General features: G+C 36.7%; 1 protein-coding gene across 1 annotated transcript in view; it reads right to left on the bottom strand.

Annotated features, from left to right (window-relative positions):
• The window catches only part of LOC149797703 (adhesion G protein-coupled receptor L3-like), a 101,709-nt gene that overhangs the window by 13,289 nt on the left and 75,227 nt on the right, over nucleotides 1–13,193 (bottom strand). The window contains exons 14-16 of the mRNA XM_089962626.1: nucleotides 2,035–2,119; nucleotides 1,181–1,298; nucleotides 34–92 (exon numbers count right to left, since the gene is read on the bottom strand). Of these exons, the coding sequence (XP_089818752.1) occupies nucleotides 34–92; nucleotides 1,181–1,298; nucleotides 2,035–2,119 (262 nt within the window). The remainder of the gene's footprint in view (nucleotides 1–33; nucleotides 93–1,180; nucleotides 1,299–2,034; nucleotides 2,120–13,193) is intronic.

A 13,193-nucleotide genomic window follows, 5' to 3' on the forward strand; every position in this document is an offset into this window, starting at 1 on the left:
CAGATGATCAGACATTTCTAATTGTATATTTACCTTGACGACATATTCAAAAATGCACACAAGGGCTCCATATTCGTTCTCAATGTAGAATTCTGAAATAAATTCATATACTGAACAAACTGGCCCTCTCGAAACCAAATTGTTTTTCTCGGCCTACTAAATTCAATCTTAATTTCAGAAATATTTGAATTTCAATAACGTTTGCAAAAATAAACGAAGAAATTAATATATTTTTGGAGTTTATTCTTTCTTTTCGCACAATGACATTAATGTCGAAATGGGTTGAAAATATGGATTCTAGTTTTGGAGCCTAGAGTGTGAAGTCGGTGTTCGTATTCTGATACCCTTGCCGTTTAGCCAAAGATATCAGTTTTTCTTCAATAAATTTGAGACTTTTTTCAATAGTCTTTCTCATCATTTAGATGGTAACACTTAATTTTTCACTGAACACTAAACAGATAATAGGGACTACTCAACCGTCATAATACCATATTTTCACCAAAAGGAGAGGATTTTGAATATTTCGTTTGAGGAATTTACAACTCGTTAACCAGAATTTAAATATTTTGAGGTTTAAAAATTTGAAAGGGTTATTATTTATTCCTTTTGCTACGTCTACGTCTGACTGAAATAGCAACATTATCAATTTTATCGTAATGGATAATGGTAAATCTCAATTTATTGAACGTCTTTGAGACATTTAGTGAACAAGAGCCTGGTCATTGAGTACAATATTCTTTAAAGTGTATGTCTTTTACTGAAATGTTTAGTTTTTTATGAGTGGAACACAAGCTTAAGTTAAAAACAAAAAGTATAAGTAGTTGACAATGAATCAATGTACTGTTTATTAGAATTTACACAGGAGAATAAGACAAAAATAAGTGTGTACTATCATGTACTACCGTGACGCAGAAATATGTTGGCATGTTAAATAAAACTAATTGCATGGAAAGAGCAAATATTGCAATCACGACGACGGTCATCCTATAAGGATAATTAAACGAGGAAAATTTATATGTTACTGGTTTCTCTTTTCTGTACTTTGTTGTGCCTTTTCATGTATCTACGTTAAATAATATCACAATCATTATATCTAGGTCTTGGAAACATGCTCAAAACGTAAGCTAAACGTCGTTACCTCCTTATGTTCATCTCTTTCTCGCCCTCTGCTTATACTTACATCAAGCTTGAATATTATTATAACCGGACTTTGTAAGTTCTGGAAATAACTCTCCGGAACATTAAGCATCTTGCTCGAAATGACATCTGAATTGAGCACTGACACATTCGATGATGACCTGCAAACATAAATTGATGAATCGAAACATATGTTTTGGGAGGTTTCTTTCAGTGGCTAGATCAACGATTCATCTAAATGACACAATCCAGCAAACATTTTATAGGACTTCAAACATATATACAAATAATGAAATGGGGCTGCAGCATTGTTGAATAGTATGATTTTCATCAGACAGCCAAATGTTTCAGCGGAAAGCAAAGAAAATCTTAGGGCATATCCTTCATAATTAGAACACAACACGTTTTGCTGGTCTATGCTTTGCATGTGTGGTGAAGAATATGTTTGAATCACTAAAATGTGTATGTTTACTAGTACAGAAAAATTATATCACAGCTGACAGCGAATTTTATTATACTTAAGTAGATGCAATTGATTTTATAAATAAATACTATATACTGAAAAACTGGACATTAATAGCTATTTCTTTTCTTATCTTTTTTCTTTTTCATTTTACCGGTATACCGATAAAACAATCACTTTCAAACGTTTATGATTAGTATATCTTTTGTTATACTTGCTTTTTATCTGTTTTGAAACTCATCTACGTTTGTGTAATATTTCCCAGGTCTTCAATAACTATTCTTCCAAACACACGTGTACAGTGTTTATATGGATGCAAAAAGAAGGTTTTTGTAATTCAATGAGTAATAAAAAAAATCACTTCATTCATTCAACAGTTAATCTGTTTCAATAGATGACACAATACATATAAGTATAATATATGCATAGCATACACTAGCGTATACATCCGCCTCCTTGTTTCAGTAACAACCTCTGCCACAGAAGAAAATCTTGCTTCATAATGGCTTACGTAGGAACCTGTAAAATATGTCACGAAAGGAAATCACACATCATACATAACTAACCTCTGACAATTCTAAGGAAATTAGTTGTTCTTTCAAATTTCGTGAAAGTGGTAACTTTTCTGAAACATCATCCATGCTTTGTTACCAAAACCATTGAAACGGTAAAGAAAAAGTACCTTTATGATAATACAATTTTATATGGAAAATTTATGACGCAAAATTATATATATATATATTGATGGCAGAATCTTTAGGGTGAAGCATATGTAGGTTATTTGTGAGTAATATCTGAATACACAATATAATACCTAGCTTTTATGAATAAAGTATGCCATACTATTAAATCTTAAGAGTAATTATACACTAAAATATGGCAAATTATGTGGAAGGCAACTATTTTTAATGTTATTCTATTTTATTAATTAACTGGTATTGGAATAGATTTTAGGTAACTGTTAACGGAATAGGTTAAATGTAAAGAACAGTCACGATATGGGCAAAACAATTTTATTGAAGACTTATCTCTTCAAGAATGTTATACATACTTCTACAATCATATACATGGCGCTCCTTTTACAATCAAATCAGTCATTACATATTTTCCTGACGCGTTTTTACGCATGTTTTAGGCTACAAGATTTTGACACTTTAGTGTGATATATAAATTCCGCTGGCTCAAGACGACTGCTGCCAACTTTTGGAAAAGGCCAAACTAAATAGCATGTAAATTTGTGTCGTTGATATGGTAACACTTGTGCACATTTTGATATTCTTGCACAAGAAAACGCAAAACAAAACAAGTCATTAAACCATAATTAACACTTACATAATGTGAATAGATTCAAATAAAGTGCCTTTTCTTCTTTTATTACATTCTCATACAAACGTACATGATTGATCTAGTGTTTGTTGCGAATATTCAATCCGTATTTGTCTAATATCCGTTGATATTCTGAGCTGCATCGAATAAAACTTGCATAAATTACAACCTGCTTTCAATTATATTGACACTGCATGGCTAAAAAAGACTTTGAAACGGATGAAATAGAGTCGGGTTAAAGAAACGTTTCATATGGCATTACCTGTATGAAGTACTAAACTCTTTCTTTTCACCGACTTGAAAGAAAAAATTACACGTATTAGCTGAGCAAATTTATAACAGACCCGTTTAATTCTATATGTTTGTTCTAGTGTTTGATAACAGATTCCAATCTGCTTCTAATACCATTCAAAGTTTATATCAAAAACTATTTGGAAAAAACGTAAAACAAATAGTATATAATAAATACAAAACCAAATTTGTGTTTTACTCTGAGTTTGAGAAAGGAATTGTTTTGATATGACGTACGAATATGTCTATGCGTCACGGCCTCAGCGTATCCGTAGACCACATCAAGCTCGTTCATTCCGCCTATTCATTGCAGATCCCGTGAATATATTCCCACAAAGGATATTGTTATAAAGAACTTTTTAAAATTTATGAGTCCAAACTGATTTCAAAACAAAATGACTTCTGAATATGCATGATTCCATAGAAGCCCTATCAGCAGCAGAGAGGGTGAATCCCACAAGTTATTGCGCTTAACAGAACCTTCTATCGAGGACATTTTAGATAGAGATATTATTTTCACAAAATAAACCTCTATTCAGAAAACATGACAAAATGGGCTTTCTCTGCTGACTTGAAGGGTGATATCGTGAAAATATCTACCTATACAACTATTTCTGTTATACAAGGGTCTATCTTGCGAAAACACTCGGGGATGTTTAGCCCTCTCTGCTGCTCTGTGAAAGTCCCTGGCAGGGTTTGCCTGTAGTCGCCCTTATCTGCTGCTGTAAATTAAAAATTTAAGTTAACAATAATGGCCAACATTGGAGAAGCACATTCCGCTAGACTAGCTCGAGAGCGACTAGAAGCAATAAAAAAAAAATTTTCCTGTACGAGATAGTGTAAGACAAAAACTTCAAGAACGGCAGCAAGCACAAGTTGAATTTGCGACAGGTGCAGAAGAATTATTTAAACCCGTCACAACAGCTACTGAAGAAGCTGCGATGGTCACTGAAAGAGCTTTACTGGGAGAACCTAAGGATGATATCAAGGAGGAAGAGGAACGAAGAAAGGGTAATCTTCCAGTGTTACAAAAAACCGCTAAGCGAGCCAAACAAACAAAACAACTGTTACGAGATCTTCCAACTGATATAGCTGCAGCTCAACCTCCAACCTCCTTCGTACTGAACTCGCGTCTAAACCAATAAAGGAAAATATTGGACTGATTGCAAAATTTAGGGATGGTCTTGCTGAAGATATTAAAAATACTACAAGAGAAGAATTGCCCAGAAAAATATTAATTAGTATGTTTAATAAATCTAGTATCTTAAAACCCGGTTTTGAAAAAAATAAATGATGATAATTTTATTCAATGGATATATCGAATATATAAAAACAAAAAACAAGCCAGAGACGATGATTTAGAATACAGAGGTCTTCTTGATGAAGTAAGAACAGTTTATGACGAATATGTAAAACAACTAGAAACCCACCCCCAGCAGAAACCTTCTACACCTTTGCAACAACCACGGCGGAGGATAATAGACCCTGACTAGTCCCGTTAGGTGAATATGAGGTTGCATCTGAACAAAGTCCACGTCGTCAAAAATCCGAGACAACTAGGTCGCCGATAATTGGTTTAACAATATCTCCTGAAAGTTTACCGCAAGATGTTTTAACCCCGAGAATTGTACGACCAAAAACTGGAAAGGGTCTAAATATTTGTCCTGATAATATCATCAATGATGTATCACGGTTAGAAGTTCTCATCGGAGGAAGACGTGCCGGAAACAACTCACCAGAAATAATTAATGAAGCGGCCGATATCTGTGAGCGATTATTTCACGGCGGCATCATGGATGCTCACATTTATCGAGAACTTATTCATGAACTCACAGATAGCGACTGAAAGTCGCCGCGATTAGAGAAATAACTAATTAAATAAAAATGATCGTACACAATTCTCATCGTAGACCAGTCATGGTCAGGGTTGTAAATTCACGAGTACCCGTATACAGGATGACTTATGGAAATGGACTCGGCGATGTTGTCAGGGGTTTATTCGCGAGAATGGCACCTAAGCAATACCGATCGCAAGACAATTATCAATGAAAGCTATTGATGTTATCAAAGATAAAGCTACTGGCGCTGTTGGTAGCGCTGCCAGTAAAGCATTCTTGGCAATCAAGGACAGACTAGCGCGATTAATACGCAGAAAACCTCCACCAGCAAAATTACCAGCCACCGCAGACATGCCTTCAAATGTTAGTAAAGTAATAAATGAAGCCGCAAATAAAAAACTATAAGCGCTTATAAATCATGAACAATAAACACAAGTTTGCGGCGGGAAGTTGTCTTCGTTTTAGACGATAACTTCTATAATAAAAATGTTTAAACGGGAATCCGACCCAACATTCAACATGGACGAACCGGTCCTTAAAAATGAATCAGTGCGTGATTATCAGTATTATTCTTATGACGCACGAGAGCCAAATAAACGAGGACGAAATGAACTTCAGGTTCAAGATACAAGTAGATATTTCCTGCCCGCTGAAGCATTTATTGAAGTAGAAGGTGAAATTATAAAAACTGATGACACAGAATACGGACCCAATGTTAAAATCGGTTTTGTCAATAACGGAATTATGACCTTGTTTGATAGTGCTATCTACATGATTGATGGAAAAAATATCGAATCGATTAAGAAGGATGTCGATGTTGCTACAACAGTAATTGGTCTAGCAAGATATTCTGATGATTGTACAAGATCAACTGGTCCATCAATAATGTTTGCCAAGGACACTTCTAATTTTCCTAACAGTGATCAGTACAATATTAGACGACCACAAAACTTTGCCAACAACGCTGACGCTGATGTGAATCCAGTGGTTCATGGTGCTAATGCAGAATTTAATTTAGGTTTCCATACGCGTAGACAAATGTTGAAAGGTAATCGTAGAAATTTTTCATGTGCCATTCCGCTGTCACTCATCTTTGGATTTTGCAGAGATGTCAGAAAGGTAATTTTTGGAGCAAAACATACGGTCGTGCTTGTTAGAAAAGCCAACGACAATGATGCGCTATGGCGACCTCTAGGTGACGCTGGTAAGTTAAACATAACAAAACTATCACTGTGGATGCCGGTAATGACTCCTGCAATTACTGAAGAACAGCGACTGCTTTCTTTTATGGATCAAGGCGGTAAAGTGTTGTTATCGTGGCTTACAACAACCACAGATAGTATTCAAAATACCAATAACGGTTTATTTACATGGCATATAGCATCACAGCAGGGAGTTTCCGCGCCGCGACATATTTTCATTGCTCTTCAGGATGTTGCACGGGTGGGTGATGAAACGCGTTCGCACATGATATTTGATCAACTTGGTATCACTGACGTTTCTCTGAGAATAAACGGGCATCAAGAACCATCTGAGAACATACTGTTAGATTATGGTAATAATCATGTTGCACGTGCATATCAACGATTGACGAAATATCTAGCGCGTGATCTAAATATCGATACTGGTTTGCAAGTATCACAATTGGATTTTATCTCTCATTATCCAATCTATTCTCATTAGAGCATCTTGATTTAACCAGACAGTTGTCGTTGATATACACTTTCGGGCTACCGTGAATAGAGACCTAGGAGCTATAGCTAATTACAGAGCAATCGCGGTCATACTTTCCGATAGAGCAATGTTGCTTGAAGGTGCTGGCGGCCGAATGAGATTCGTTGATGCACCAGTGGAAGACATGTAAACAATTAGATCAATCTCGTATTAAGTAAAATGTCATACAGTCACGTTAATGTCACTCTGACTCCTGGTCAGGTCAAGAAATTACAATCGAAAAACGCGAGCACATGTGGAACAAAAATAACACTAAAGCACGATCAGCTAATGGGTGGTCCAAACAAGTTATCGCTGACTAAAACCCAACTAAAACATTTAATAAAGCAAAACAAGCAGCGACTGGAGCTCAACTTGATTTCTCTCCAGCCGCGGTCAAAGATATGGTTAAAACCGGTGGTATATTTCCTCTTCTCGCAGCAATACCAGCGTTGATAGCTGCTGCTGCCCCAGCTTTTGCTAAAGCCGCTGCGTTAGAAGCAGTTGGTTACGCAGGAAGTAAACTAGCACAAAAAGTCACTGGTGGAGCGATCAAAAATAAACGGGGGAGAGGTCTAAGACTTCCAGGTACTCCACCATCATGGTACCCAAAAATGTTCTAAGTGTTTTCACACCGATGTCAAATTTTGATTTGCTCGATGCTGTTAGAAAATTAAATATAAAAAATTTCAGAGGCGTCTTTATGCGAGATCAATTACCACAAAAACCACATAATCCAGAAACCGGAATTATTAATCTTGATAACAGCTATGGTCCAGGAACTCACTGGGTTGCTTACGCGATCGATCCACGTGTAATTTTTTATTTTGATTCGTATGGGTTAGCACCACCAGTTGAATTTCTAAAATATACAAAAAACATCCCCCTGACAAAGTCAACGACGAAAGTGTGGTGCTCAACGCTACCAACACAAACACTGTCCGATCTTCCGATATGTGGCCGTGAAGTATTAAATGTTCTTGATGCGATCTCGAAATCAGCGAGTTCACCTCACAAAATCGTGCATGAGTATACCATGGGTCGATTTAAACAGTTTCCTATCAAATAATGGTTGATATTTACGGAAGATCTCTTATCGAAACAAAGACAAAAAAACGCGCCGACGTGGATTTATCAAAATATGCGACCAAAGATGAAATCGATAATCTTTTAACGTTAACCGGAATAGACCCAGATGAGGCTGTTGTTTTTCAGGACCGGCACGGAAAACTAAAAACCAGCGATATCAAATGGCATGAAATAATTCGTAGGGTTATTGGAGCCACTCCGGGTAACCTTCCTGTGTTCACCGACAGCGGAAAAATCAGAGATTCGCTGATATCAATCGCGGCGCTTCGAGATGATACGCAGAAAGCTGCAGGGGAACGTGTAGCGAAGACCGGTGATACAAAGACAGGTGAACTCAATCTCGACAACAACAAAATAATCGCGTTGAAAGATCCAACATCGCCGGAAGATGCCGCAACGAAAAATTATGTTGATGCCGTTGACGGTAAACTAACCACGTTGCAAGCCGAGTATGATGTCCATGTAAACTCGTTCACAAGACTTCGAAGAAACTTTCAAAATACCGATGATGCCACGGATAAGTTCTTTGGAACTCCTCCCGTCATCGACATGAAACTTTCTGATATCAAGACCAACATTGACACGATCAAACAAACACAGCAGGATATCGTAACGGGGATTCCTGAGATCGTTAACAAAACCAGTTTGATTAAAGTCCCCACTGGAGTTACTCCCGGGCATATCACCAACATAGTATACACGGTATCATCAGGATTCGCAACATGATCCAAACAAAATAATATTATCAAATATACAGCAACAGCCACTGGTTTGTATAGGTTTTCTGTGTTCAGTGCTGCTAAATTTGAAATCTTCACAACATATCCCTGGAGACATTCCACCGACAAGTATTTCGGGGTTGTGACTATCATATTAAATAGCGGAACCGAAGAAACATTTATACTGGAATCCGCCGAGAAGAAATTAACCGCAACATCTTACTGGTGGTGTTTGGAATTTGTAGCTGAAACGTCTCAATTAGTTACTGCGTAAAATAATAAAATGACATCAACGACGCAACAATACAGATACAATCAGGTGCAAAAATGGCATTCAGAGTGAAAAACCATCATTGACACATGCACGATAAAGATAAAAAAAATATCGTCGACGTGTAACCATGTTAGACACAATAGTGTATTCGGTATCCGCGGTAGTTGCGTCCACGGGGATATTATTGTCAGCGCTAATACCAGTAACAACTGCAATCGCGATCACAGTTGCAGTTTCAACATCTACAACAATTGCAGGTATTGCCAATATCATCGCGAAGAAAATATCCTCGTGCTCGTCAACGAAATTACACGAGTACGAAAAATTAAACACCGATGCCACAAGCGCGTATATGAAATTGTCATCGTTGATATCGTCTAGTCTCGACGACACAATCATATCAGATTCCGAATTCGCGCAAATGGCCAAGATGTACGGGGATTACACCAAAAAATTTGATTTGAAACAACAGCAGATAAATAACAATGTCGACGGAATTACTTCAGCAGAGAGTCGCAAATACAAGCCCGGCGCGAACATCTTTGTTAACAGTAACCCCAACTAAGCCAGAATTCAGTATTAATTTTTCAACTGCGATTCTAGCAAGCGAGATCGCGTTAGCGCAGTTACGAGTATATCACAGTTGGCCCAATATCAGATCAGCATCGTTTGGTAAATTACGAGCAAATAATTCGTTTGTGTTTGCATATAAAAGTAAACCCGATGGCACGCCAGACTGGAACGTCATTGGGTTACCAACCGGGTCTTATCAAATCGAAGAAATCAATGAGGAATTACAACGTCGAATAAAAAACATCACCGGGAAGGAAACCAAAATAGAAATAACTGTTAATGAGCCAACGCTGTTGGCGGCCATCGAAATAAACACCCCAGACTACGCCGTGGATATATACAATAGTTCGATCAGAACAGTGTTAGGTTGGCCTGAAGTCGCTCCACCGGCACAACCAATACTACCAACACCTAAAAAGTCTGATTATGTCACTGACGCGCAGTCATATCATCACTTTATCCCGTCATATAAGAGCAGTCTGGATAATATTAAAAACGCAACGTTGAGCGGTTTTAAATTTTTCAACAGGGACCGTATTTTGTGGGAATTTACTTATAACACAAATACCGGGTCTAACAGGTTTACTATTGAACTAAGCGGTATTATTAATGTTTTTAAAATCATTAAGGAGTTACATAAAACACAACTAAAGCGGCTACGGCAGAGCTTCCAAGAACATCTTTTTGACATAACAAGTTCACGCAGTGAAATCATCACGCGGATTAAAATATTAAATCAACTTGCCGCAGATATGGAATATATAAACCAGCGAATCGTTCAGGCAATAATTGATTTCACTGATACCGACAACCAGCCCTTTAAACGAAATTTTCTAGCTGCATATTCACTGGCGGAAGACACGCTGCCGAATTTTATATTTCCCGAATACAACGTTCCCGAGTTGAAAAAATCTGTCACCGACCTCATCAATAAGTCCTTCGATGACATACTTGCACAGCACAGAAAAACACTACCGGAGCCAATGGTCCTCAGACACAACAATAGCTCAACCGGGCAAGGTCGGCATGTATCCTCGGGCATCGTAAACATAACCGATGTGGTCGCGGTCAATCTTGTGTGTGATGTTATTGATGGCAGTTACAGCACAGACACGACAGTATCAAATCAAGCCCAGCAAGGATTTATTCTTTATTCATTTACACCGAAAGAACCACCTGGATTTCTGATTGTGCAAGAGCCAATCAATCCGGTCTATCTACGATGTCATAATCCGTGGCTGACCAGAATAAATTTCGCTCTGATAGACCAGCGTGGGAATGCTCTTGATTTGCGGAATGAAACACTACATATTAGTCTCCTGGTGAAGTCATAGACTTCCAATGGTAAAACGATTTTCAATTAATAATATTATATTATAATAATGTCCTTGAAGAAAAAATGTGATGATGATTTCGTTGATGATAGCAGTGACGACGACAGTGATGATGATAGCAGTGATGTCACTGACGTCACTGACGACGACAGTGATGATGATTTCATTGATGATAGCAGTGATGTCACCGTCAACATAAAAAAATATTTCAATAAATTATTTTAAGCAATAAAAAATATAGCATGTACACGCACGTGAAATGTTTTATACACGACAAACAAGTACTTGAAGAATATATCAAAAAAGTATTCAGCGGATCGTTGATAGGCGGTGTTAAAATAGTTATTGATGAATACGGCAACGATAATTTTTTACTGACAGAATCGCAGTTGGAACAACTACGAGAGAATCATATCACGATAATCATGTGTCTTCCAGACCAAATCATGAATTATGCTTACTCGTCCATTTCACGAGATCATCTTAATAAGATATTGCAGTATAAATATATTTTCTGCAACACTGCACTGAAATTTATAGGGTATTTACTAGTAAAAATCACAGAAATCGTCCGATTTGCTAATTTCGAAAGGCATTTTACTAGTAAAAATCACAGAAATTAGTAAAAAAATATTGAATTCTGTCGAAGACTTCACAATTAATCAAGCAAGTATTATATAATGTATCAACGTGTAAAATGTTTCATACATGATAAAGAACTTCTTGATAAAGCTGTCAGAACCGGAAAAGTTACCCCGGAAAAAATAATGGTTGATATATACGGTCATGACGATTTTATACGGAATGATGCGCAACTGCAAGTATTGATAAAAGATCATGCTGTGATCGCGCATTGCAGTGTACATCAAATCCTCGAGTATATACGCGTATTTAGATCTTAGATTGGATTGATAAATCTATAAATTTATATCTCAAATATGTACCACCACACCGATGTTTTTGTATATGACAAACAAGCACTCGAGCAAGCAGTTAGGGCTGCATTTGCACAAGAAGAAATTAACGTTAAATTGCGTATTGATGAATACGGAGACGAAGATTTCTTACTAACACAGCAACAGTTGGATAATCTCAGACGCAAGCATATTACCCCAATAGTATGTAATAGAGATCAAATTCTCAATTATGCACACTCCTGCATTGAACCCGACCAACTAAGGAAACTACTATCACCTTGACGCTGTCGCCGTGACTTTGTTGTCCAGGGACTTCGTTGTCCCGGGACTTTGTTGTCATCTTGATAAAATCAAGGAGTAAAAAAAATGATATATTTTTTTTTTTACTTTCGATTTCATTTCCAAGTAAATCAAGGTGAGGTATTTACTTCCTCGTCGTCCTTAATTTCATCATCCTTGACTTTGTCCTTGATTTCATCATTGACTTCGTCAGCGGACATACAATGTTTTAATTTTCTAACCCGAGTATTTATTATCTTTTTTGTTTCATACTCGGCTGCCAATGCCAACCTAATCTTTTCAATTGCACGAGACAATGAAACAAATTCATTTATTTGTGCTTCTTTTACTGTAGCCAGCGATTTATACAAATTATTTTGAATTTGTTTTATGAATCGATATTGAGCAGGAAGAATATAACGCCCTGCACATTTAACTTCATGTAATGATTCAAAATCGGACATAACTGTTTCAGAATTTAGTGATAAATTAAATCGCGTTCTTCTAAATTTTTAATAGCAGCAATCACATTATTGATATTTTCGTAATTCATATATATATATATTTGGGTCGTTTTGACCCTGAAGCATATTTACAGCATTGTATTTACAATATTTACAATTGCATATATAACTTATATAACTTATCCTTGGACGGTACAAACATATAACTTAATTCTAACTTATCCTAGGACGGTACAGACAGATAGTATTTACCGTAGAAGCATATTTACAGCAATTGTATATTTACAGTAGAAGCATATTTACAGCATTGTATATTTACAATATTTACAAATGCATATATAACTTAATTCTAACTTATCCTAGGACGGTACAGACATATAGTATTTAAGTAAGGACGGTACACTATTTACAATAAGATGACTTATCCTAACGGGGTTATATTCTACGCCCAACAAAGTTGCAATCCCTCCCCGAAATCAATCCCGCGGAGTGGTAAAAGACCACCCCGTCAGGGGCGATAACGGGGAAAGTTGTGCAACTTTGTTGGGTTTCGAAACCCCGTACATAATTCGAACGCTATAGTATATAAACCGACTGATACTTCAAAGTTCAAAAATAGCTCAGCGTGACTTGTTTAAAATGTTTTTTCTTAAATATGATTGTGTGGAAAATACAGATGAACCATAACCCCGAACAAGTGCAATAAAATAAAGATTTCATCTGTGAAAAAAACAGATAAATAGACAATTACGCCTTTGTCAAGGATAGAATCATTC

Source organism: Sinohyriopsis cumingii, chromosome 6 (assembly GCF_028554795.1).
Source record: "Sinohyriopsis cumingii isolate HCF-2022 chromosome 6, ASM2855479v2, whole genome shotgun sequence".
In the NCBI taxonomy this organism is placed as follows: Eukaryota; Metazoa; Mollusca; class Bivalvia; order Unionida; family Unionidae; genus Sinohyriopsis; species Sinohyriopsis cumingii.